This window comes from Stegostoma tigrinum, chromosome 2 (genome assembly GCF_030684315.1).
Source record: "Stegostoma tigrinum isolate sSteTig4 chromosome 2, sSteTig4.hap1, whole genome shotgun sequence".
NCBI classification, from domain to species: domain Eukaryota; kingdom Metazoa; phylum Chordata; class Chondrichthyes; order Orectolobiformes; family Stegostomatidae; genus Stegostoma; species Stegostoma tigrinum.
In genome coordinates this window covers 114,592,313-114,619,893 of record NC_081355.1, presented here as the reverse complement: position 1 = coordinate 114,619,893, position 27,581 = coordinate 114,592,313, and the positions used below count along the sequence as shown (strand labels likewise).

The following is a 27,581-nucleotide window of genomic DNA, read 5'->3' as shown; positions in this document are numbered from 1 at the left end:
TGAAGGGTCTTGGCCTGAAGCGTCAGCTTTTGTGCTCCTAAGACGCTGCATGGCCTGCTGTATTCATCCAGCACAACACTTTGGTATCTTGGATTCTCCAGCATCCGCAGTTCCCATTACCTCCGAACATAAAGGAAAGTGTGTTTTGGGAAACGGAGGCTTAGACATCCAAAAGACAACAGACTAATGCAATGATACAGTTAAGGATTAACAAAGTTGACAGGAAGGACAAAGGATTTAACTGTATTTGAGAAAGATCCACATCAAAAATAAGAGTTTAAGAGTAACATTCATGCCATATATTCCAGGACCATCTCCATAAATTCAATCTAACTATTACCTCTTGACATTCAAAGGCGTTACCATCACTGAATTCCCCCAAGATCAACATCGTGTACAAATAAGTCACTACCTGACTCCCCAAAGCCTGTCCTTCATCTGCAAGGCACAAGTTGGGAGTGTGATAGAATATTGTCCACTTGTTTGGCTGAGTGTTTCTCCAACAACACAAAAAGTTTGACTCCATCCTGGACCAAATTACCTGTTTGATTGTAGTGCCGATGAATGGGTGGTTAGCACTGCAGCCTCACAGCACCAGGGACCCACATTCAATTCCAGCCTTTGATGACTATCTGCCTGAATGGGGTTTGCATATTCTCCCTGTGTCTGTGTGGGTGCTCTCGTTTCCTCCCACAGTCCAGAGCTCTGCAGGCTATGGGGATTGGCCATGCTTAAATTGCCTGCAGTGATGATGGTTTTACAGGCTAGGTGGTTTAGCTGTGGTAAATGCAGGGTTACATGGATAGGATAAGGGGTTGGTTCTGGGTAAGATGCTCTTCAGAGGGTTGGTGCAGAATGGCAGTGGGCTGAATGGCCTCTTTCCACATTGTAGAGATGTTGTTTCGGTGAATATCCACACCTTCCACTGCTGATGCTCAGTAGCAGCATTTTGTACAATCTTTAAGATGCCGATGATCCTGAGTCAGTATTTTCTGTAGCTACAACCATTTCCATCAAGAAGATACATGTGACACTATCCATGTTCTCCTCCAAGCCACTCTCCATCCTGACTTCGAAATGTATTACTGTTCCATTAGCATCCTTGGGTCAAAATCCTGGAATTGCATCTCTAAGGTCATTTTGGGTTAACTTACAGCATGGGGACTGCAACAGTACAAAATGACAGCTCACCATCACCTTCTTAAAGGGAACTAGGGAGGGCAATAAATCCTGGCCAGCCAGTGATTTTTATTTAGAAAAATGTAAATTTAGGGCTCATTGAACGTGCAAAGCATCTGCAGGGAAAAAAAACTAATGCCGGAAATTGGTCCAATGCCATCATGTGGTAACCACTTAAATAAAAAACAATGTTGTGGAAGTAAATATTCCATAGGTAAAATATACACTGAATAGCAAAGGACGGTAAATAGTCCTTACAGTAAAGGATGACATAAGGACATTGGTGAGGAATGATCTTGACTCTGAAGATCATGAATTAGAATCAGTATGAATGGCCATATCAGAAGCAAAAAGTTAGAGAATGCTAGGAGCAGTAGTTAATAGGGCTGGTAATAAGGAAAATATTGGAGGATATAACAAAAGTAATGTACTAATTGTGGGAGACTTGTTCCATCATTCAGTGTGATCATGTTAGAGGTCTTATAGACTAGATCAGTGAAATTGGCAAGGATGGTCACAAATGAGGTTTGAATATTTTTTGCGATGGTTTCTGGAAGCAATACGTTATGGACCCAATTATGATTCAGCTATTTTTGATACAGTTGTCTGCAACAAGATGAATTGGTTATCTCATTGTTATAATTCACTGGGAACTAGTGATCATAACACAGTTGCATTCTGTATTAAATTTGAAGGCAAATTCAGCCACAAACAAGAATCATGAATTATGTTCAGTGCTATTCATACAAAGATGAGGGGAGAACTGGCTGAAGTTGATTGAAGGTATGAGCCTAAACAAGTAATGAAAATATTTAAAGAAGCCACTCTCCATTGTAAATACAAGCATCACAAATAAGATTGTTTTGTAGCTTACTCAGGAAGCTGAGTGTAGTATTAGATTAAAAGAAATGTTTTATGGTTACAAAGATTTGAGGATTAGGAATGGTTTATAAGCCAGCAAAAGGTCACCCAAAATTTTGGTTAAAAAGAGGCAAAATAGAGTACAAGAGTAAACTAGAAATTGATATAAAGTTTGTAGAGTTTTTTTTAAAATTATACAAAAGGAGATGTCTTGCTAAATTAAATATAGTTTCCTTAGAAACTGAAGAAATTATTTTGCGAGGAAATTGCAGAGATATTGAATAATTATTTTTTCCTCTTTATATCAGAAATGTTGGGTATAAAAGGGAAGGTAGTAGGGGAAATTAATATCAGCGGTGAAAAATCACTGGAGAAACTGAAGAAACTAAAATTCAACTCGTCCCCTGGACCTAATGTCCCATATCTCAGGTTCGTGGAGGTAGCTGCTGAGATAATGTTTGCTCTTGCTATAATTTTATAAAGTTCCCTAGATTCTGGAACAATACCAGCAGATTAGAATTTAGCAAATGCAATACAGCAATTCAGGAAGGAAGGGAAAGAGAATGTTGCGAGCTGGCACCACTTCACCTGACATCGGTTGTTATGAAACAAATAGCATCTACTATTACAGAATTATTAACAATGCACTTTGAAAATTGTAAAATGATTATAAGTCAAAAAGGAAAACTTGATCAGTCTAGACTTCGTTGTTGATCTACAAGCTGGGTAGATCAAATGGAACCGATTTAGATGTAGTGTAGCTACAGTTCTGAAAGCTATTTGGTAAGATGCCCCTCGAGGTTAATGGGCAACATGTAGGGTAGTAGTACTGGGAGAAATATAGATTAGCATGGACTAAGGAAGCAAAAAGTTGGCATAAATGAGGGATTTTTAAAATTTGGCAAATTATGAATTGGAGTGCTGAAGGAATCAGTTCTGGTGTTAAGCTACTTCATTTTTATTTATAAGTTGGATGTATTTCTTTCTGTCCCTTTTGCCTGTTTGCCAACAATACAAACATGGGAAAACGTAAACTGTTGGGAGTATGGAGAGGCTTTAAAGGGATTCAGACAGTTTGAGTGTGCCAGCAAGAAGGCAGATGCGGTAAAATGTGTGAATAGTTTCACACTTCCCCACAAGAATAGAATAGCAAACATTTTGAAATGCGTGAAACTTATTAATGTTGATGCTTAGAAAGACTTGTATGTTAATGCAAGTAACAGTTAGCTTGCAAGTACAGCAAGTAATTTTATTTATTTATGCGTTGAGTGTCACTGGCTAGGTTCACGTTTGTTGTCCGTTCTTAATTGTCCAGAGAGCAGTGAAGAGTCAACCACATTGCAATTGATCTGGTCTTACATGCAGATGATAAGAATAAATTGTTTCTGTCTCTAAAGGACATGGGTGAACTAGAAGGCTTTTAACTGTTGTATTGTAGTCGTGTACATGCCTGGCAGGGAAGAAAGTATTCTGTCCTCTGACATTATTGAGCTAGCTAGCAACAATCCTGTAGTTATATCATTAAACAAAGTTGGCTTTTTGAAGAGGTAATATTATCAGTAATTAACTGTGTTTAAATTCTTTAGCTGCATTGTTAAGATTTGGCTCAGAAATGACTGGATGCTAAATTTTCCTAGATACAAGAGAATATAGAAAGGAGAAAGTGTGACAATATCCATGAAGGAGAATATATTACTAGGGAGCAAATGTCCTTCAAGAAAAATACCTCCTTGTTGATGGAACCTGAGAGGTGCCTAAGAATAAAGGATATGGAAAGGAAAACACTTTATTCATTTCTGAAGGGGCCAAAAACCTCGGAGCATATTTTTAAGGTAAGGATATAGAAGGATAAGAAGGGTGTTGAGGAGAAACATTTACCTCCAGTGGGTTGTGGGAGCCTAGAATTTGCTGCCTGAAAGACTGCTGAGTTAGAAACACTAAATGTCGAAAGGTTATTTACAGAGATAATGAGAACTGCAGATGCTGGGGAATCCGAGATAACAAAGTGTGGGGCTGGATGAGCACAGCAGGCCAAGCAACATCTTAGGAGCGTGAAAGCTGACGTTTCGGGCCTAGACCCTTCATCAGAAAAAGGTTGTTTACAATTTGATTTGTGTTGTCATATCCTCCCAGGGCTATGGATGAAGAGCTGGAATATGGAATTAATGTAGTCAAATGTTTGCAGACACAGTTGGTCAAATGGCCTTTTCCTGAGCTATCAGAGTCTGAGTCTATAAGGTGTTGGAAATATTGTAATTCCATTGCGTTTACTCTTTAGGCCGCTGACTGGTGTGAAATATATGGAGGTGCACAGTACTGCAAAAGATGTTGAGTAATGATATAATTCATTACAATCTCCATCTGTTTTAGAATAATGGGCAGACATATTGGTTAGGATTGCAACCGGTACAACACAAGACTTCCGACACTGACTTAAGATGGAAAAAAAGAAAAGTTGCAGTGAATAGTTGTGCTGAAAAGCACAGCCTGAAAATGTGGCAACAGATTTTAATTGTGGTTTTCAAAAGATAATTTGAATAAAATTCGCAGGTAGCGAAGTGGGACTAGTGCATTGTTCTTGCAGAGAGCTAGTGCAGATACTCTTGATCAAATGGTCCCAACCTCGTCTGCTTCTGTGCTTTGAATCTGTTTCTGACATCCAGTTGCATAACTAATATGCCACCATACTTATATTTTGTTGTTTGTTTTTGTTCTGTTGCAGTCACTCTCTCTAACATCACCCAGCTGGTGTTAAGTCACAACAAGTTAACAAGTAAGTAAATTTCAGTGATTACTGCTTCAATGGAACACATTGAAATGTTGCTGCAAACTGTGCAAAATCGACTGCGAGAATAAATTTCAGCCAGCTAAGTTAACTTATTGTAAGAGTTGAACCTAATGGAGCAGTTGGCTAGTGATATGTAGCTGATGTAAGACCTGCGGTTATTTCTATGGAGAGACTGGGTCTACACGTAGTACTTTGCTTTAGTGCTGAAATTTTATATTGGTAGTGTTTAGAATTTGTATGTTAAGAGAGTATATTTTAAATTGAGTACTTTTTAAATGTTCTGTTTTTACTATTTCGAAGGTTGGGGTAATTTAGCAGATTTGTTGATTTTTAAATTGCAAATCAGCTCCATGAAATTTGAAATGCATACTTCAAAATAAATGTACTTGTAGTTAAGCTATTTGGCCTTTTGCTGAAGTGAACTTCTATTGTATTAAGGCCGTCATCTCCAAATTCCTTAAGCACAAGATCACTTTTTTGAAATTCTGCACAATCCAGGAACTATCCCTTGAGAAAATATAAAATAAGCAATTCAATTTTAATTCCATACAAGTCTAAAACAAATATAATAATCATGTCCTTTACTCATGAAGTCTTAATGTTCTGCCAGTGCCTTGAAGTTAGGTTTGTAGTCTGAGACTGCCATGCTCAATTGGATGGCTGTCCATGAGGTGGGTGTGATCATAGTATTTGACTATCTTCATTTGGGAGAATGCTTCCCTGAAAGTAAGATTTCACTTACACGTCAGGAAGATGGGAGGCAAGATTTTCTTCTCCTTTACAAGTCCCCAAAAACATCCCTGTCTGTTGATCCAGTTTTCAGCCTAATGTCCTATTGCATTGTCATTCTCTCTACATCAATTGCATTGCTTTTTAAGTAAAATACCTGATGGAATTTGGTAGCCATTAACATCGACTTGAATTAAGTTCTGTGTAAGAGCTCTTGTGGATATTTAAAAAAAATCTACTTGGAGGAATGGATATGTTACAAACATGATAATGTATTTCATCACATGTATGGGCGGCATGGTGGCTCAGTGGTTAGCACTGCAGCCTCATGCACCAGGGACCCGGGTTCGATTCCCACCCGGGGCGACTGTCTGTCTGTGTGGAGTTTGCACATTCTCCCTGTGTCTGCGTGGGTTTCCTCCAGGTGCTCCAGTTTCCTCCCACAGTTCAAAGATGTGCAGGTTAGGTGGATTGGCCATGCTAAATTGCCCGTAGTGTTCAGGGGTGTGTGGGTTATACGGGGATGGGTCTGCGTGGGATGCTTCAAGCGATGGTGTGGACTTGTTGGGCCGAAGGGCCTGTTTCCACACTGCAGGGAGTCTAATCTAACTCTTGAAACTTGCATGTAGAACTCATCTGCTAGCTTCTTTACTTGTGCACAGCTTTTTCTTCTGTATTTTCTTCAGTCTATGTAGCTGTATTTCCAATAATTGGGAGGACCACAGACCCAGTTTCAAATTGAATATATTTGCAGCACTGATCGTGGGTCCCCTCTCTGCAGTTCTCGGTTCCACTCCTTTGTTTTAGACTTTGTCTTTAAGAAACTGTGAAGTGTTTGAGGGCAGCTACAAAATAAAATGTTCATAGAATTTTGGCCTTGGTTTTATTTCAGCAGTGTGTTAGTATACAAATCAGAGGAAGTGATATCTGTGCAGAGCCTTAGTCAGACCTTATTTGGAGTGCTGCATTCAGTTCTGGGCACCACACTTCAAGAAGAATGTTATAATATTGAAGACAACAATCAGAACATTAGTTAGAATTTATACATGTTATGATAGTTTATGCAAATTTTGTTTTAGTATTCGTTCGACTAATTTACTCGAAATAGTTAAAATGATAAAAGATTCAGTAGATGACATGCAGGAATATCTGTTTCCATTGGAGAAATATGGACAAGATGGCAATGTGTGGTCTCGATTATACTATTGTTTGAAATGGATAAGACATTTTGTAAAAGATCCAGATATTGATCATTCATGATCTAATTGAAAGTTGAGCAAACTCAAGAGAACTGAATAACCCATTCAAGCTTATCTTCCTCGATCTAAGTGAGATTTATAGGGCAACTGTTTCAAATTGGTTCTGGTTTTGTCTCGTTTTGTTGATTAAATACTGTTGTAATTATTCTTCAAACATGATTAAATGGTTTTATTTTCCCTATTCATGGAATGAGGGCATCATTAGCTGGGCTGGCATTAACTGCCAATCCCTAATTGCCCAGAGGCCAGTTCAGGAGAAAACCACATTGCTGTGGGTCTGGAGTCCCATGTAGGCCAGACCAGGTAAAGATGGCTGTTTCCTTCCATATAGGACATCAGTGAACCAGATTGGGGTTTTCCCCAACAATCGACAATGGATTAATGGTTGTCATCAGACTCTTAATTCCAGAATATTTTTCTTTATTATTGATATTCAAATTCTGCCATCTGCCATGGTGGGATTCAAACCTGGGTACCAAGAACGTGACTTCGGTCTCAGACTTAGTCCAACAATAATACCACTCTGCCATCTATTCCCTTCTGTGGTGGAATGAGATTTCAGATAGAATTAAAACTTAGTTTCCTTAAAGTTTAGAGTGAATTATGGAGGAATCAGTCATGCAATTCTCTGTCATGAAAAGTCTTTTTTTTGGCTGTAAGGTACAGTCACCATTGTCTTACCAGACCAGTAATTTGCACTCTGATATAAAAATTGGCAACTATGTAACCACTGTCAATTGTTGTGAAAATCCAACAAGATGGTTAGTTTCCTTTAGGAAAAGTAATCTGCCATCCTTACCTGCTCAGGTCCACAGTGTGGTTGATGCTTAACTGTCCTTTAGCAATTAGAGAGGGGCTATAAATACAGAGCCAGCAATAAATTAAAAAGAAAACTCAGGATTTTGGGAACATTGTCCATTCAGATTGTTTTTCACCATATATCCTACAAACCGTCTTTGTTTTTCCTGAAAAGTGCCTTAACTCAAATTTCCCTGGAAAGAAAAAAAACCTGACAAGTTTGAACAACAGGTTAAGCTGGCTGTTTCTTCCTGCTACTAATAGAACAGTCAGAATATAGGCTGTACATTCCAAAGATTGGCAGATTATACCAAACAGTGCGTCCTTTTGGATGCTCGCAACAATTCAGTGTTCTATTCCTTATGCACCTGTTTCAACTTGACAGCCGATCATTCATTAATTGATCATTCATGATCTAATTGAAAGTGGAGCAAACTCAAGAGAACTGAATAACCTGTTCCCGCTTATCTTCCTAGATGTAAGTGAGGTTTATAGGGCAACTGTTCCAAATTGGCTTTGGTTTTGTCTCATTTTGTTGATTAAATACTGTTGTAATTATTCTTCAAACATGATTAAATGGGTTTTATTTTTCCCTATTTGTTCATGGAATGAGGGCATCATTAGCTGGGCTGGCATTTATTGCCAATCCCTAATTGCCCAGAGGGCCAGTTCAGGAGAAAACTGAACTTGACTTGAGAACCTGTATAGGTTAAAATTTAAACAAAACTCAACAGTTAACTGACAGTAAAATCATCATTAAGTGGTACATTCTCGATGATAATACCTTTTACTTACCAAGCAATCAGCATATCCTTGCATGTAGCATTAATGTTGTTTTCCCTTTGCTTTGTGATATTTGTTACAAACTGCCCTGATCAATGCACAATGAAAAGCTCTGACAAAATGTCTTTTTTTAGCAGTAGTTAAATTCTGTAAGACTGCGGATATCAACTATATGGTTAGTTTCAAGTTTAAGCTTGAAAAGTGAGTGCTGGTAAGTTAATCAACTTCAAGAAATATCAAATGTAAAGGATTACAATATGTTGGTGTGTAATAAAAATAATAACCCAATAACATTATAATAGGTTTTCCCTGTGTCTGATAGGTCAGTAGGCTGGACGGCTGGTTTGACTAATAACAAGAGTTCAGTTCCCATACGAGCTAAGATCTTCATGAAGAACTTCCCTTCTCAACCTCTCTCCTTACCCAAGGTGTGGCAATCCCCCAGTTAAACCACCAAAGATAATGTCGGTTGGGTTTGTGGTGTAGTGCATTTATAGTAGAAGCCCCATGTTAATACTCGGGGCCCTATTCTTTGCTGACGTGAGTACGTGGTTTGTTTGTTGTAGTTTGGGGAAAATAGGTGACAACTATTCTTTGGTCATGCCGTTGTCCTGAAATTAACCAGTCAAAACTCTTGTTGAAATCAAGGTTGATATTTAACTGTCAGTTGTCATTAACTGATGCATTCTCCATAACAACACCTCTTTCAATTTGAGTTCACTTACTAGCCAGTCAGCACACTCCTCTCCTCTCTTGTGCAGTATAAATGGTATTGTTTGTTATGCTGGTATTTCTTGTGAATTGTCCTGATGAAAGCAAAAAGGACAAGCTTCAAAGTGTTATTTCTTTTACCGATACTCAAAATTGACATCTGTTAAACCAAGACTTTGTAAAGGTTCCATGTGTTGAGAATGGATAGAAGATGTAATTCTCTTCTACTTCTTCCTTCTCCTTCCGGTAACAAGGAAAGGTAAAGACTCAACTGACATGGAAAAAGCTTTGATCATGGAATAATTGTTTGACACCACACGCAACTAGGAATTTGACAGGAAGAAGGTGAGAAGCTGTGCAATCTCGGTAGTACTGCTGTTTGACTGAACAACTGAATAATATTGGAGCAGGGCTGGTCAAAATAACTTCACCAACGATCATGATATGGAGATGTCCGTTTGGCTTATGATAGAGTTTAAATACAGTCAAACAACTTAAGGGAACAAAAAAGAAATCTTGAACAGCAAATGTAGGAAGCAAAATGTTTGGGAGGGAAAAATCAAATTTCTAAATGTGCATTAAATTATAATGGAGCTACAATTTGGACAATGAGTATCAGGGAATAAACCAATCTGCACAATGGTGGAAGCAATATAGTGAATGGGGACAGAAATAAGAATTTTCTATTCATGAGGCATTAGAGTGTGTTGGTAATGAAGATACATATAAAAATTACAAAGGAGATTAAACTGATGGGAGAGCTAAACTAGAAATATTAAAAACAATCTATAAATATATTCACAGCAAACATTTGTGTAAAAATAAACTGTAGGCACTGAAAAATTCCAGAGGCGGTAAGACTTCCTGTGATAGACACAAGCAGTCTCTGACCGACAGAAGTTGCATTTTTGGAAGGGGAATGAATAGAAATGGAGGAAATGCTAAATTTTTGGTAAAGAGGAAACTGGAAAAAAAAAATTGCCTTTATACAAGATTACTTTTAAAGTGCTTAAATCACAGAAATGTTGACGTTAATCTGCTCTCTGGCTCTATAGACCACTTCCGTTGGGTCTAGCCTTGCCAACAATATCGACATTCTGTTATAAAAACAGTTTTGTATTTGTTTCTCTATCTATGATAATATTTTGAGCTAGAATAGTGTCTATGCATTGAATCCTGTTGATTGGAGCTCCTCTAAAGTATTGAATGTCATAGTCGTACAGCATAGAAATAGGCTGTTTGGCTCACAATCTCTGTGCTGATCAACAAACGCTAAACTACTGTATAGGATGGGCTGAAGGGCTAAACTTGTTGATGATATTTGACAGCTGCATGACTTTGAGTCCTGTGAGCATTCTTGGATGTGCCGAAGCTGGCACAATCAGTGTGTTTTTCTGTAGCTGTTTTTTTTTCTGTGCCTGCCTGTTTGTTACCTGAATAAGAGAGAGAGTTCTATTCCAAGTCGCTGGACTTTAGCTCTGACCTAGATTGTGAGCAGTGCCTGGAACAACCTCAACCTCCAATCTAACCGTCGATAGAAAGGTCAGAGCGCGTGAGGCTTACTGCTCTTTCCTTTTTCTTTCTTTTTTCACTCCTTTTTTCATTTTTTAAATTACATAATAAATGTTCCTTTCTTTTTCATCTTTTATTGTTACTCAATAAATGTTTGTATTTAAACAAATTGCTGTTGTCGAGCCTTCTCATTAATTGCATTTAACCAAATCTGAAAAGGACTGCTTGGATACACTCGGTGATCCAAGACAACTACGCTACGCTGATCCCATTTACCTGCATGTGGATAATACCTTACAATGGCCTGACATTATAATTGTTCATCCAGATGCTGCTTAAATTTTGCAAAGTACTTGTCACCATCACCCTTTCTGGCAACATGTTATATGTTACTACTGGCCTCAATATGTCAGTGCCCCCATGAGTTTTATCATTTTAATTATATAATTCACACCTGAATTTGATCTTCTAAAATGCATCACCTGGCATCTGGTCAGAATAAACTCCAAATGTCATTTCAAATAAGAAAGGTCCCAGCATGGGACCCTGTAAAACACCTCTTGTTACTGATCTCCATTCTAGAAAGAACCCTTCCGCCACTACTGTCTTCTGTGTCTACCTAGTTCTGTGTCCATCTTGTCAGCACACTCCAGATCACATGACACCCTCCTTTTTGTACCAGCCTGCGACAAAGTACCTTATCAAATATCTCCCTGAAGTCCATGTAGACAACATCCACTGCCCTTTGCTCATCAGTCAAAAAAAACCAATCAAGTTGATGAGACATGACCTTTCCTGCACAAACCCATGCTGTCTATCACTAACAAGCCCATTTGCTCCTAAATGGGAATAAATCCTGTCACTCAGTATTTTCTCCAAAAGCTTCCCCATCACTGATGTCAGACTCAGCAGCCTCTAACCATCTGGAATTTCTCTTTTTCCCTTCTTAAACGAACAACATTGGTCATTTGGCCATTCTCCACTCCACTGGAATCTCACCTGAGCCCAAAGAGGATGCAAAAATATCTGTTAAGAGCCCAGTTACTGTTGCCCCCAGTATCCTGGGATAAATCGCATCTGGTCATTGGTGACTTCCCTAATGTATTTCATGACGCCCAACGCTTCCTCCCCCGTTCTGTTGATGTGAGATTATTCACGCACCTCCCCCCTAACCTCAGCAAACCTCTTTGTTGAATACGAATGTAAATAATCATTAAAGATCTCACCCATTTTCTCTGGCTCCACACAACTTCCTTCTTTCATACTTGAGTGGGCCTACTCTTTCCCTAGTCACCCTCTTGCCCCTTTATAGATTTTAACATGAAATATAATTTTTAAGGTTTCAGCAAAGATTTGTAGCTCAGGTCGTGGGGAAGGTTGTTGACTTACTCGCCGAGCTGGCTTGTTTTTGTTCAGACATTTCATCACCGTGCTAGGTGACATCATCAGCAAGGACTCCCATGAAGCGATGTTGTTCTATTCTGCCACACATTATAAATTCCAAGTGGAGTAGAACAAAATCGCCTCATTAGGGGCCTCACTGATGATGTTACCTGGCATGGTAATGAAGCTTGTGAAGGAAAGCGAACCAGCTCGGCAAGCAAGTCAACAACCTCATGAAAGGTAATTCCATATTTGGCTAAGTTCGTGTCGTGTCAGTTCTTATCAGTTTAGTGTCTGAAATGTCCCTTATCTGGCAACCATATATTAAATTCTCTCTTATAACAGCATGAAGAGGGAATGAGGGTTTGCTTTATCCACTCTGTACATCAACCTGGTATTGCAGTACCTCCAAAAGGGCACGTGTGATACGGAGGTACTGTCCCTGTCTCTAGAGCAAAATGCCCAATTTCAAGATGTCATCTCTCAACAGGTTAATTTTAGATAACATCCATAAATAGTACTTGTTCAACTTGACAGGTTGTTTATTCTGTGGATCAGTACTTGTATCCTGCTTCGCTGTTGGTTTGTTACATATCGTGCTTTTAAACAAATACTGTTGAAGAGGATGGGACTTAATTTGGCTGTTATTCTTTTGAAGCAACGTTTTTTTTTCTCATCTTGTTATCAGTTAATTCAAGTTCTTTGAAATACACGGATCCACATGCAATGCCTTTAAATAACTGGTGACTAAACTGACGTTGTTTTAAAGTCAGCCATCCATTACATGAAAATTGATTACCCTTTGCTAGTCGAGCAAGAAGAAGGTTATTTTTACTGCGATATAAAGAGAAATCAATAGCACTACAACATTAGCAAACCCCAAGGCAGGCTGATGAATCCTTTATTTACCATGTTCAGAAATTAAATTGGCACGTATGCTAGTTTTTTAAGGGAGATAGAGGTGATCCAGGAAACTACAGGCCAGTGAGTATAAAGTTTATTAGTGTCAATGTACCAGATGCCTCTGTGAAAGAAAAGGGAAGTTATTCTGTAATTATACATGTGATAGAAATATGGAGAACAGATCTTTCCTAATTAATGAAGAGGGGCCCTTTACAGAATGGGCAGTCCTGTGGAAGGAAATCTCTTGGCTGGTGTATAGTTACATTTTCAACAAGTTTTTTTGTGTTTGGAAAAGCACGAAATAGACTGCGGAGTTCTGCACCGACTTGAAGACAGTGAAAATAGATACAGCAAAGACTAGATGGCATGGCATCACCAGTAGTTCTTTGAAATTGGATCATTGTTATGATGATTACTGTTTTTGAATTAAGATAAATTGTCTGGAACTGTATGTAGAGATACAGCTGTCAGGATTTTGGAGATTGAAACAAAAGGAGCAACTGAAACTTCAAGGACTGTTGATAAATTAGTAAAGTGACACTCAGTATTTGACATGGACAAATGCCCCCCCCCCCCCCCCCCCCCCCCCTCCCCCGGCTGTAAGGCAAATCTGACCCACAGTACCACGCCATCTACCAAACGCTCCATATTCATCCCATCCACAACTGAAATCAAACTTGTGCTAATGACACCCACCTGATCCACATCAGTCCTCTAGCTCAATGAGGGCGCTTCTGAAACTGATGTTTGGAAATTGACCTGGGCATGTGGAAGACATATCAGTAAAGGAGCATAGTTATGGAAAAGAATAATGATGGGCCAGGAACAAAAGTTCAAAACAAGGGAAGGGCTAATTTTGTAACAGTAAAATACTGTTAGGCCAAAGTGTACTGGGAGTACCAATTTGCAAATTGTGATTGAATTCATATGAATTACAAAGTTTCTTATTGAGAAAGCACACCAGAAAAGGTCAGGTTGGAGCAGTAGGAGGTATTCGAGGAGGAAATAGTGAGGATACAGGGTAAATATGTCCCTGTAAAGACACAGGGTGGAATCAAGACTGGCATCGTGTCTCAATGGTTATTATTACTTCCTCAAAGTGCCAGGGACCTGGGTTCGATTCCACCCTCATGCAATTGTCTGCGGGAAGTTTGTATATTTCCCCCGTGTCTGCTTGGGTTTCCCCTGGGTGTCCAGTTTCCTCCCAGAGTGCAAAGATGTGAGGATTAGGTGGATTGGCCGTGAGAAATTCAGGGTTACAGGGATTGGGTAGAGGGGTAAGTCAGGATGGAATGCTGTTCAGTGGGTAAGTATGGATTCAGTTGGTTGGATGCCCTGTTCCCACAGTAGGGATTCTGTACTTCAAAGACTGGAAATTCTGGATATCAATGGGATAAGGATTAGGGTCACTTTATAAAATAAAGAGAAGTTTCTTTCAGAAGCTGAGGGCTCAATATGACACAGTCCCTAAAGCCGCATAAGAAGTCTACAGGGGATCTTTTAGAAAATAAATGACGAAAGCTAAGAGGGTCCATGAGACTGCACTGGCAGGTAGAATAAAAGAATGCCCCAAAGGAGTTGTTAAAATATACAAAGCACAAGAATATTGTTGGAGAAAGGGTGGGGTCAATTTGGGACCATAGAGGTAATCTGTGTTTGGACGCAGATGTGATGGGCACAGTCTTCAATAAGTATTCTCAGCCTTCACAGTGGAAGGGGATGACAGCAGATATTGACATCAGAGTGGAGGACTGTGGAGTGTTAGATGAAACAGCTAGCCTAACCTTGTTGTTAGGGAGTTTATTTGGAAACCATTCTGAGCAACAGAACTGAGTTCCGATGAAGAGCTATCGGACAATGCTTTCTCCCCACCAATATCTGCCAGACGTCCTGAGTTTCTCTAGCAATTTCTATTGTGATTGAAATCCATATGGATTTCAAAGTTTCTTATTGAGAAAGCACACCAGAAAAGTTCAGGACTGGTGTATTCGGGTGGAAGTGAATTTTTGCAACATGAAGAGATGCAGTTACTAACAAAAATTTTCTCTGACACTAAAATTTTAACTTCTAAAAGTGAGAATTCCAATTTTGTCGAAATTTAATTATGGAGATTTAGAATTTCTTGGACATTTCTTTGTCTCTGAATTTAGCTTTTTTAAAAATTCTAAATCTGTATACAGAAAGCAAAATTATTGTTGTATTTCCTAGTTTATAACAAGTAGAATTTTGTCAGTTCAAAGGATTTTCACTCATCAGAACCACTTTCCAGGTCTTGATCTTGTGCAGATCAGTGGAGTGCTGCTGAGGGAGTTATGCTGGAGGCAGCCAGTTAAGAGTTTGCCATTACACTCGCTGTTTGGTAAAGTACTGTAGGCAGATTCTCAAGATGCTGGCTATCGAGGAGAGCATGTCTAGGGAAGCTGACCAAACACTCCGTCTTTCCAAATTACTCTCATCCTTCCTTTCAAAAGCACCTTTTATGGGGCTCAGACTGTACGCCTGTGAGGATCCATCAGGTTGGTTGAAGTACTGTATTTGTTTCCTTACTCTCTCAAGGCCATAGATTGCATTCAGGGGATGCTGCGCTAAAGAGGACCTCTAGAAATGTAAATACACATTCATAAACGTGCAAAACATCTACAAGATGTTGTCAGCATGATAGCCAGTGATGTGTAACCTTTATCGCTTGTTACAAAATCTGAAGCCAGTAGATTTCCGATGACACTAGTAGGGTAAGAGCAAGTGGGAAATCTACTTGGTAAATGCCAAAATTTGGTCTGATGTACCACTTTGAGTTCTTGTGTGCACCTGTTGTACCCTGAGGTGTTTGAATCATGGCCAATACAGGTGGAATTTAACACCTTTTGGCTTATAAAGCACTTGCAGCATTAAATTAGAATGTTTTAATACATATGATTCATCCTGGTGGCCTTTTCCTTCAAATGTTGCCAACTGCGCCTTGCTGTTGTTTCTTTATAATACTTTCTGTAAGAAGTTTAACTTATTGAAAGTTTTTAAGTTCAGATTTTTACAATTTGTGTCCATGCCTATAGCTTAATCTAAGACCAAATATCTTGCAGACAGTTAAGAGTTTTGTGGCACTGATTTTCACTATTTATAACTATCTCACTGTTGCTTGCCAAAGATGGTTTGTAAGGTGAGTTCGTCACATTGAACTTTTCCTGCAGTATTAATAGTATTTGACAGCTTAGCCCAAGGGTGCCATTGTGAAATCTGTGAGAGCTCTTTCAATACGGAATTGAAAATGAAAACCTTTCAAACCGGCTAGTGTACAATTAACTCTTGGAATCCAAGCAATTGTAAAGCACGGGTGCACCCTTCAATTTACTGTTTTTTGAAAATCAAAAACAAAATACTTATAACCTCTTGTGTGTAAAAGAGAAGTTATGAGAGATTATATGCATGCAACCAGAAATTGATGACTTCAAAATATTGCTGTTCATTTGATATCTTCCTGCTGCTACTGAACCATTGCCCATTTTCAAGCTGAAATCCGATTGGACTTCACCCTGATTTCGGTTTCAATTTAGCAATTCACAAATGGGACCGATCTTTTTTTCCTCTCTGTGTGGATTCTTGAATGTGTATAATGAAAGAATTCCTCCACTTTAAATAGAATTTTATCAAAGATTTGTCAGTAGAGTCAGGGAACATGGACTGGCGGCAGATATTAATACTTCATCCATACCTGTACGGATCCCTGCTTGTTATCTTGCCTTTTGAGTTGTGGGTTGAAATCCAGGCACAGGATTTGCATATACAATTTAGACTGACACTTTGAGTGTTGCAAAGGTGATGTCTGCCAGATAAGATATTAAACTGAAGACATGCCAGTCTGTGTAGACACCCATGATTTTCAATAAAGAACTTGGGACTTGTATCTGATGCCCAAGCAAACATTAATTCCTCAGCCGACGCCATCAAAAAAGAACTTGCTGTTGCATTTTCCAGTTCAGCGCCATTAAATCCAGTGTCAGATTTGACACCTCTGCCTCACCATTGCTGCCAAATATTTTGATGCTGACGAATTCAACTTGGTGTGTGTTCCAGACTTGAATGAACTGATCTTTCCTCCAGTTAAGCATTGGGATGAATGAAGGCATAATTGTAATGGTGATAATAAGAGTATAGCTGCAGATCTTTGGAGTGATTTCATTTTTTATTGCACAGTGGAAAATGGGAGGCCAGAAATAAAAGTATTGGAATTGTAATTTAGAGATGCAGAGAACATGGAAGAGTGTTTCAACGAACTGCTAATACAATTACCTCCATCAACTGGTGTAAAGATGGTTACAGCCGTGAATGGAGTTTTCATATCATAGCTTGTGAATTCTACCACAACTTCACACTTTTTTTCTCCAAGGGAAAGAGTGTTGAAGATACAAAAACAACATCATTTTGTCTTTGTGTCTGCAAGGCGCTTACTTTGATCTTACACTGAACACATGGCCTGCTATTTATATCAGTAGTGATGACCACCAGAATGGTTGCAAACCTCTTGCGTGTAAAAGAGAAATTATGAAGGGTTATATGCATACATGCATGCAAACAGAAATTGATGACTTAAACATTGGGATGAATGAAGGCATAATTGTAATGGTGATAAGAAGAGTATAGCCGCAGAGCTTTGGAGTGATTTCATGTTTTATGGCACAGTGGAAAATGGGAGGCCAGAAATAAAAGCATTGGAATTGTCAGATTTTTTGTTTTAATTAAGCAGCTGCCTTCCTTCCCTGTTCAATGTTTTTCAGAGTATGCATGTGAATATCTTCTAAATTCGGTGCTGCTTGTTTGGTTAGTTTTGTTTTAGTCAACCCTTCATTTCCCGAGTTCAGTTTTAGTAATTACATTGGAGGCAGTTCAGAGAACATTCACTAGGATGATCCCGGAATAGAGGGATTGTCTTAAGAGCAAAGGTTGAACAGGTTGGGACTCGATTCACTGAAGTTTAGAAGAATGAGAGGTCTTCTCATTGCTACGTATAAGATTTTTAATGGGCTTGATAGAGTAAATGCTGTGAAGATGTTTCGCCTCATGGGACAGTCTAAGACAAGAGAGCATAGCCTCAGAATAAAGGGGCACCCATTTAAGACTGACATGAGGAGGAATTTCTTCTCTCGGCAGTGAGGTGTGCGGGTTGAGTCTTTGGCACTCCTTGACACAAAGTTGTGGAGATAAAGTCCTTGTGCATATATTAAAGGTTGAGATAGATTTTTTTTTTGACCAGTAGAGAGAATCAACAGTTATGGGGAGAGTAGATATAAGAATGTCTGACAGCCCTGATCCCATTGAATAGTGGAGCAGACTCAAGAGACTGAGCAACTTAGTTCTGGTCTTATGGTAATTCATTATAACTGTTGTTGATTATCAAGAAGAACTCATCTGGTTTGCTAATGCCTTTGGGGAAGAAAATCTGCCATCCTTATCTGGTCTGACATGCATATGACTTCAGACCCACAAGAACATGGATTCAGGTGGCACCGTGGCTCCGTGGTTAGCCACCAACACGGGTTCAGTTTCACCCTGGAGTGACTGTGTGGAACTTACTTGTTCTCTCCGTGTTTCCAAGAGTTTCCTCCACACAGTCCAAAGATGTACAGATTAGGTGGATTGGTCATGCTAAATGGCCCATAGTGTCAAGGGATATTCAGGCCAGGTGGATTAGTCATGGGAAATGCAGGGCTGTAGAGATAAGGTAGGGGGGTGGGTCTGGGTGGAATACTCTTCGTAGGGTTAGTATGGATCTGACGGGCCAAAAGGCTTCATTCTACATTGTAGGGATTCCATGATTCATAAATGCTGTCTGAAATGAGCCAGCAAACCACCTAGTTTTATCAAACAGCTACTTATTCTAAACCAAGTAATGAAACTGGACGGATCACCTGGCATCAATCTAAAATGGCAAATACTGTCCTGTCAATGCTGCAAAGCACTCCGTCTGACATCTGGGGGTTTGTGCCAAAACTGGGAGAGTTGTCCCACAGCCTAGTCAAGCAGCAACCTGACATAGAATCATTCTTGCAGACAATGTGCCAGACATTACCAGTACAACCCCTGGATACATCCCAAGGCCAGTCAGTTCCATCAGAGATTAATAGTATACAGTCTGTATACTGTACACAGTATTCTGTGGTATACGGTAAAGACAGTTGAGTTTGCAATTCTCACCATTGATGCTAGATGTCACGAAGTCTCACTAGAGCATCAGATCAAACACGGACAAGCATGAGACGTTGTGGGCCATCAACAGCAGCAATATTGTGCACAAGCACAATCTGTAAATTCATGGCCAGTAGTATCCCCCAGTCCACCATGATCGTTAAGCCTGGCGATCAATCATAAATGAATGAATGAGGATTGCAGGAAGGCATGACGAGCAGCACCAGACGTACCTAAAAATTAAGTGTCAACCTGGTGTAGCTACAGCACAGGACTAGTTGCTTGGAAAACAGCAGAAGTAGCATGCGATTGACAGCTAAACAATCGCACAATAAATGGATCTGGTGCAGGCTTTGCAGTCCTGTTTCATTCAATCATGAATGTAGGTATAGCATTTAAACAACTAGCAGGTGGATGAAACTCCAGACATTCCAATCCTCAGTGATGGAGTACAGCACATTAGTACAAATGAGGTTTAATTAGTTGCATCCATCTTCAGCCAGAAGTGTCAATTGGATGATCCATCCCCATCATTTTGCATCACAGATACAATCTCCAACCAATGCAGTTTACTTGACGTGTTACAAGAAATGGCTGAAGGCATTCCAATTTCAAAGTCTATGGGCCCTGATAACAACTTCCTGGCAATTGTTTTGACTTGTCCGCCAGAACATGTTGTGTCCCTAACCAAACTGCTCCAGTACAGCTGCAAAGTTGGCCTTATCCAACAATGTGAAAAAATGCCCAAGTATGTCTTATTCTGGCTACAAGAAGCATGATAAATATCTGCGGTGGGGAAATTGTTAGAGTCTCGAATCAAGAATGGGATAACTGAATACCTTGAACATTTTCAGTTAATCGAAGAGATCCAGTAAAGATTCATGAGGTAGGACATGCCTGATAAACTTCACTGAATTTTTTTTTGAAGAGGTGACAAAGGTAATGAACAGGGAACTGCCTGTGGATGTTGATTATATGGACTTCAAGTTCCAAGGAATTGAGGTCAAATTACCAATATGGCTGAGAAATAGGTTGAGTGATTGGTAGGTGAGAGAATGTAGGGATAATGAGTAAGTACTCAAATTGGCAGGATGTGACTAGGGGCACCCCACACAAAACTGTGTTAGGGCCTCAATTATTCACATTTGTTAGTAATGACTTGAGTAATGGCAAAGAACATCATATAACCAGATTTGCTGAATTCTCAATGTTAGGCAGCGTTGTAAACGGTGCAAACAATAAGTATGTTGATAGGCTAAGTGAATAGGCAAAATTGCGGCGGATGGAATTCAGTGTAAGCAAGTGCGAGGTTATCGACATTAAAATGAAACTGGATAGATCGGGATGTTTTTTAGATGTCATGATGTCAAGTATAGTGGATGTCCAAAATGACTTGGAGCTTATGTGCAGAGATCTTTAAAATGTCAAATAATTAAGAAAGTAAATGGAATGTTGGCCCTTATATCTGGAGCTCTGGGATGTGAGGATATAGAAGTTATTCTGCAGTTATATTAAAACCCTGGTTGGACCACATTTGAAGCACAGTAATCAGATTTAGACACCAAACCTTAGCAAGTATATTATTGGCCTTGAGGAAATAGAAGGTAAGTTGACAAGAATGTTCCTGGACTTCAGAGATTAAGTTATGAGGAGAGATTATACAAATTAAGCCTGTTTTCTCTAGAATTTAGAAAGTTAAGGGGTGATCTGATAAAAGTATTCAATATATTAGCAGGAAAAGACAGGACAGAGAATGATAAATTATTTCCATTGGTTAGTGATTCTAGAATTGGGAGGCATAGTCTGAGAATGAAGAGCTGACCATTCGGGAGAGATGTTAGGAAGCACTTCTACACACACAGGGCCGTAGAGATTTGAAACTCTCTTCCACAGCCTGCAGTGGATGCCAGATTAGTTGTTACTTTTTTGTTACATTTTTTTTAAAATCCGAGATTAATTAAAGTATTTAATAATATGGGTCATAAGCAGGTATACAGATAAAATACAACAAAGAACTGTGGATGCTGGAGATCTGAAACAAAAACAGAAATTGCGGGCAAAACTCAGCAGTTCAGGTGGATTGGCCATGCTAGATTAGTCACATTGTTCAGGGATGAGTAGATTAGATGGGCTTTAGGGGGTTGGGTCTGGGTGGAATGCCTTGAGGGTTGGTGTGGACTTGTTAGGCCAAAGGACCTGTTTCCACACTGTAGGGATTCTATGAATCTGGTAGCATCTGTGGGTAGAAGCCAGAGTTAACATGTAGAGCCTGGTGACCCTTCATCAGAATTGATATGGTAGGGATATGAAGTTAGGTCACAGATCAGTCATGAGTCTCATTGGATGGTGAACAGGCAGAAAGGACTGAATGGCCTTCTCCTGTTCCTGTGATGGTCAGCAGCATTACCACTGCTGAAATCCCTCACTATCCCTTTTAGGAGTGGGATAACAATTGACAAACTGAACTGGGCCAACCATATGAATATTGTGACTACAGGGGCAATTTAGAAGCTAGGAATTCTATGGTGAGCAACTTTTTTCCCCTAACTTCCCAATGCTGGTCCAGTATTTACAGATTACAAGTCAACACTGTAGAGGAGTAGACTCCACTTGGCTGCATGGGTGCAGCTCCATCAGCACCTGAAGTTCGATGCCATCCAGTAAATTGTAGACTGGTTGATTGTAATCCTATCCGCCATCTTCCACATTCGGTCTCTTCATCACCAGTCTATTAATCTACAGTATGCAATGCAACAATTTACTCAAGCTCCTTCAACAGCACCTTACAAACCCAGCGTCATGATCGCCTGGAAGGACCAGGACAACAAAACAAGGGTTCTCAAACTGAAAGTTCTGCTCCAAGACACACCACCTTGATTAGGAAATGTAGCCATTCCTTCTCTATTGCAGAGTCACAATTCTGCAAATTCCTCCCCAGCAATAATGTGGGCATGCTGTCTTCATCTTGAGGACAGTTAAGGGGCCTATTATATTTTTCTTCCCAAAGACAAAATATTGTCTAACTTCTGAGACGAAACCAGATTTAAAACTTTATGGTCTCGTATAGGATAGATTAATGGAAAAGTTAATTCTATTTTTGATACAATAGATCTTTCTGCCAAAAGTAGCAGCAGACCTATGGCATTCACTGTTACTTACGTGTAAATGGTACAGCAACTTTGGTTCAGGAATAGATGCACATTTTAACTGCCAATGTTCAAAGCCCTTTTGTTGTCTATGTCATACAGTTTCTTTGTCTGCCTCACAATTGAATGCCATATAGTTGCTGAATTTGTGTGGTAGATGCAAAACAGCTGCCAGAGTACATGACACCCTATTATTTCAAGCATGGGTGCTCTTTCAACACCAATAATTGTTAATTACTGCCAATCAAGATCTCTCACAATGAAAACTAGACATTGCAAATGAGGAGTTTTATTAATTTATATTTCTGTTGTCAGAGTATTTTTAAAAATTTTTGTTTTTCTTTATTCTACCTCTTCCCTTGATTCAATCTATCTTTATCTTCTAGTTCTTTTTATCTGTACCTAATATCATATTGGATTGTCCCACTCAATTTACACTTCTCAATCCTTTTGCAGTTTTTTTTCTCGATCACCACCAACATCTATTTCTTTACAAAATGTAAAATACCCCAAAGTGCTTCACCAGGATTGAAAAACAAAGCTTGATACTAAGCAATACCGTGTCACAAAATGTGTCATGCTGCCTATTAATTAATTTCAATGAGCTTTTATCCTCCAATACGACGCTGAACGAAGCAGGTGATGCGTGTTCAGTATTAAAGATTGTTGTGTTTATATAAGATGGTAATTACTAAACCTTGTTTGAATTATGTCTGGCTGCTCAATGATTGCTCTGTAGTAATCCAGAAGGGGTCACTATTGATGCATTGCATGTTAAACAATATCTTTGGACAAAATTGAGCAACAGCCTTTCTCAAAATAAATAATGTAATTTAGTAAAGCAAACAAACACATATTAAAAACTGCATTACTTTGTCTCATACATTTTGATCATAAGAAATATTTAAAAGTGTAGAAGTGACAGTTCAGTTTCACTTTAAGCTATACCCCAGCTCATTCTTCTTCCTTTCAGACTTTTACTGTTGTGTATAATATTCTGGTTTGATGATCGCAGTGGGAAATCTCACCTATGACCTCCAAATTGTAAATTCAGGCACCTGCTGTGCAGAATATTTTGACTCAGGTGTAAGATACTGTACAACTACACCCACATTTCTGACGTGTGTGTCTGGTGACTCTAGACACCCTGCTGAATGCAATTTGGAAACTAACCTTTTTTTTTCTTGAAACTTGATAATTAAACCTAGCTATGTTCTAGGAACACCTTGTGTGAAAATACTTGAGTTTGATTACCTCATACTTCTCTCGGAAGAAGTAAAATCAAAAGCACAGTGCAGCTGAGAAGAGACTTTTTTCAGGTCATGACACCTTAATTTTAGCAGGATTTCTGCTTTTACTGAAATGCAAACGTGACCTACATAATGGTCATTTCAGAAACTGAACTCAGCAACAGCATGATAAGATTGGCATGTTTTTTGTTGTTAGATCAAAGACTTATAATGTGACATTTTTGTGTAAATGCATGGAAATCTGTGTGGACCTATATCACTAGATATTGACTTTTCGTTTCTACTGCTGAAGTTGGTTTGAACTATTCATAAAACCCAATAATGAAATATTCAATTTTTGCCTCCCACTTCGCACCCACCCACCCACCCAATTTTTTTTACACTCCAGGTGACCGTCTAGTTTGCATTGTGCTTTCAAGTAATTGCGAAAGTACGCCACAGAAAAGTTTTAGTTTATTCTTTAAAAGAGGAGCAGGCCTACTCATCTCTGCTCTGACCTGATTTAGTCCCTGTTGTTTTCTTCTCCTGGTTTTTGTCTTTCCATCTCATTCACTCTGTCGGGACTTTGCCTGAAGCCACTAAAAGTGTTTTGGGCAGTTTAAAAGTTGAAAGGCATGACTGATGCTGTCACTTGCCTAATTCTATATAAAATTAGAACAACTAATTTTCATTTGGTCCACAGGCAGGTAATTTCTGTTGTATAGGATCTGTACCACCCAGTTCACACTTGAAATTAGGCCCTATTTTTTTGTTTCTCAAATATTGTAATGTGTAAAAGTAGATCATGAAATAATGCTGCTAATTCTCTGAAATAGATGGTATTGGAATGAATTTAACTAGATGATGTTACTTGAAAGTCGCGACTTACTGTTTGGAAATTGTTAGGTTAGATGAATGGAAAAAATGTGATAAATGGAGTATAATTTGGGAAAACATGAAATAGTTCATCTTGGCAGGATGAATGAAAATGAAACATATTATCTAAATGGTGAAAGATGGCAGAACTGTTGAGATTATAGAGGATTTGGAGTGTCCTCGTGCATGAATCAGAAAAGACACAACAGTTAATTAGGAAAGCTAATTGAATTTTATCATTTTGTAATAACATCTCTGTACAGATTGATTAGAAAATATCAGTAAAATAGGGAGATTTTACTCAGTTATACAGGGCATTGGTAAGATCACCTCCAGAGCATCATGTGCAACATTGGTTGCCTTTGTTTAAGAATGGATGTAAATGCATTGGAGACAATTCAGAGGTTTACTAGAGTGATACACTGAATAAACAGGTTGTCTTCTGAATAGACCAACCTTGTATCTGATGGAGTTTAGAAGTGTAAGAGATGACTTGATTAAAACATATAAAATTCTGAAATATAGGGAACTGTTCAGGCCTGATCCTGCTCCTGTTTTCCAAGCTTTCCCCTTTGGCTACTGATGTCTTCACTTCTTTTGTACTTGACAGGATGGATGTGGATTGAACGTTTTCCTCTTTGGGAGAATTTAGTACCAGGGATCACTGTTTAAAATCATGGGTCACCCATTTAGTACAAATTTTTCTTTGCTGTGAAGGTCATGAGTCTTTTTAGAGCCTTGAATCCGAGTGTTTTTAAAGCAGTAGTAGATAGAGCCTTGTTAAGTGATGTAGTGATTGAAACCAGGTGGACTTTGTTGACTACTAGTTTCTTCTGATTGCCCCAGGTTACCAACCCGATCAGGAAGACCTGGCCGACCAATACAAACAGAAGATTTAGAATCTCCTCAGTTTAGGGGATTGACTCCAATCTGGCTGGCCACAGCTAGGGTACTGTGCACAAGGAAATAAACAGTGACAGGTGACAGGATACTGGCCTCTGTGCAGTTACTTCAGGTGAGGAGTTAGATGGTTATCAGTGGAAAGTGAGAATCTGAATTTAAGATTGGTCAAATCAGCCGTGATCTCCATTAATGACAAAGCTGGCTTGAGGGGCTGAGTGATCTGATCTTGCTCCTTGTTAGTATATTTTATATGCCTACAATGATCTTAATTAAGAGAGAGCTGCACAGGAAGAGGCCCTGTCGCCCTGTCGCCCTGTCGCCCTGTCGCCCTGTCGCCCGCTCCCATTTTCCAAGCTTTACCCTTTGGTTACTGATATCCTCACTGTTTTGAATAATCTTCCCTTTTTTAAAAAATTCCTGTAAAGTTGCTCACAGATGAGATTTAATCCTTCTTGAGAAGAACTGAGTTGTAGTTTGCCGATTAAACCCAACCAGCTCACAAATCCTAGCCTGTGTTAAATGGCAGCATTTAGCTTCTGAATTATTACTTGTTGAGCACAGAATATTATTTTCGGGTTTCTATAAGTTTGTGTCTAAACTGGACATTTAGCCAACAAAACAATCTTCTAACTCATTGAGCCAAATTACTTGTAGTTAAATGTAAAAAACCATTGCTGTGCATTCTGCTGATTTAAATTGTTTACGGGCACACAGAGGATATGAGGTTCTGTTGAAAATTTTACAATGACAAAATTCAGTGTTGTGCAAGAATCATGCCTTGTGATACCTTTTGACTAGTTTTGCTATATATTCTTTGGAGTTGATAAATTCTCCTGTTTTTAAAGTCTATTTTAACTTGCAAATGTCAGAAAATGTATCTTCCAACCTAATATTATGAAGCCACATGCCAAGTTGAATGAATTTGCGATTTAGGCACAAAAACATGTTTTAATGTGAATATATGGGTAGCAAAGTTTTTAAAATATTAATCAATTAGCAAGTCTTAACAACACAATCTCTTCACTGGCAACAGATGCAGAGCAGTACATGAACATTTTGTTTTACTTTGCAAATGGTGTGATTATGTAGAGGATGAAAAGAGTCTAACTATGGATACATCAACGCTTTCCTCAAGACTCCCAACGGCAGCTTACTACTGTAGTTAGAAGCTTTGCACTAAGTGGTTATTTACTGCAGCTCTCAACATTTGTTAGATATTCACCGATGGTATTTATTCAAACGTGTCTGTAAACAGAACTACCTGTAGTTTTCTTCAGTGGTGACATCGGCAGTGAACTGGGTAGATTAGATCATTCTGTACTTGCATTTGCCCCAGTGGTAAATTTACTCCAAAACTTGATTAGAAAGCAACAATTCCAGACCAGGGCGACTAGTGACTTGTATCTGTAGGATGATGAAGATTGTTGTTTCCCATTGTACACCCCCTGGTTTTGGAGTTTGTGCAATGTCAAGGGGGCAGAGTTAGAGCCATTTTTGCTATTGACAGAATTGTGTTGTGACTGAGGGCCAAAAGATGTAATTATTTTGAGTTTCACTTATCAAGTTTGAGTGAGAACCAGGATCAAACAATGAAAGCTGAGATATTCACCACAACTTGTGTGAACATAAGCATGGTTGAATGAAAGTTTTCAAAGGTGCCTGTCAGTACTGGCAGTTTGTGTCTGGACAATAGATTTTTATTTTTAAGGAGAGTGACTTGCACCACAAAAACTTCTAAAAAAGTTTGTAGCTCAACATATTAGTGCAATGAATGAATTATATATATTTATTAAATGAGCTGAGAGATTATTTGTAATTAATCACTGTTGATTTTGCAACTTGTTAGATTTGACAACAGTGACTTGGGATGGGGTGGGGAGTGGAATGAAGGGAGACAGTGAGCTGGGAGAGGAGTTGGGTTGTGGAAATCCCTGTCTCAATGCGAATGAAGCATTTTCAATATGTATAAACCACCAGCATTGACTGGCCCCTTTTTCTAAATATTGAACAGTAAATTGCATAAACAATTTAATTCAATTTCTGTAAGCAGAGAATTTGTGTTGTTGAAGGTAAAGAGGAAGGGGAATAATCATGTAGTTCTCAAAGAGTATACACAGGCATGTGGGCCCAAATACCCTCCTCGTGAGCTATATCATTCTGTGCATTCTGTATGAAAACTTCTTTCCCAGGATAGCTTGTTTGAATTCTGGAGGTTATATTGAATAATTTTGAATATTTTTAACAAATTTTTGATAAGATCAGCTGTATTCTTATGCTGTTCTGGCATTCATGTGCACAAGCTATTCAGACGGGAAAGAGGTGTATTCTCAAACTAAACTTG

At 38.9% G+C, this 27,581-nt stretch overlaps 1 protein-coding gene across 4 annotated transcripts in view; it reads left to right on the top strand.

Moving 5' to 3' along the window:
- rsu1 (Ras suppressor protein 1) overlaps positions 1-27,581 on the top strand; it is a 158,278-nt gene that overhangs the window by 28,947 nt on the left and 101,750 nt on the right. For all 4 annotated transcript variants that reach the window (XM_048561608.2, XM_048561579.2, XM_048561589.2 and 1 more), the window contains exon 3: positions 4,763-4,813. In XM_048561608.2, coding sequence (XP_048417565.1) covers positions 4,763-4,813 — 51 coding nt within the window. The remainder of the gene's footprint in view (positions 1-4,762; positions 4,814-27,581) is intronic.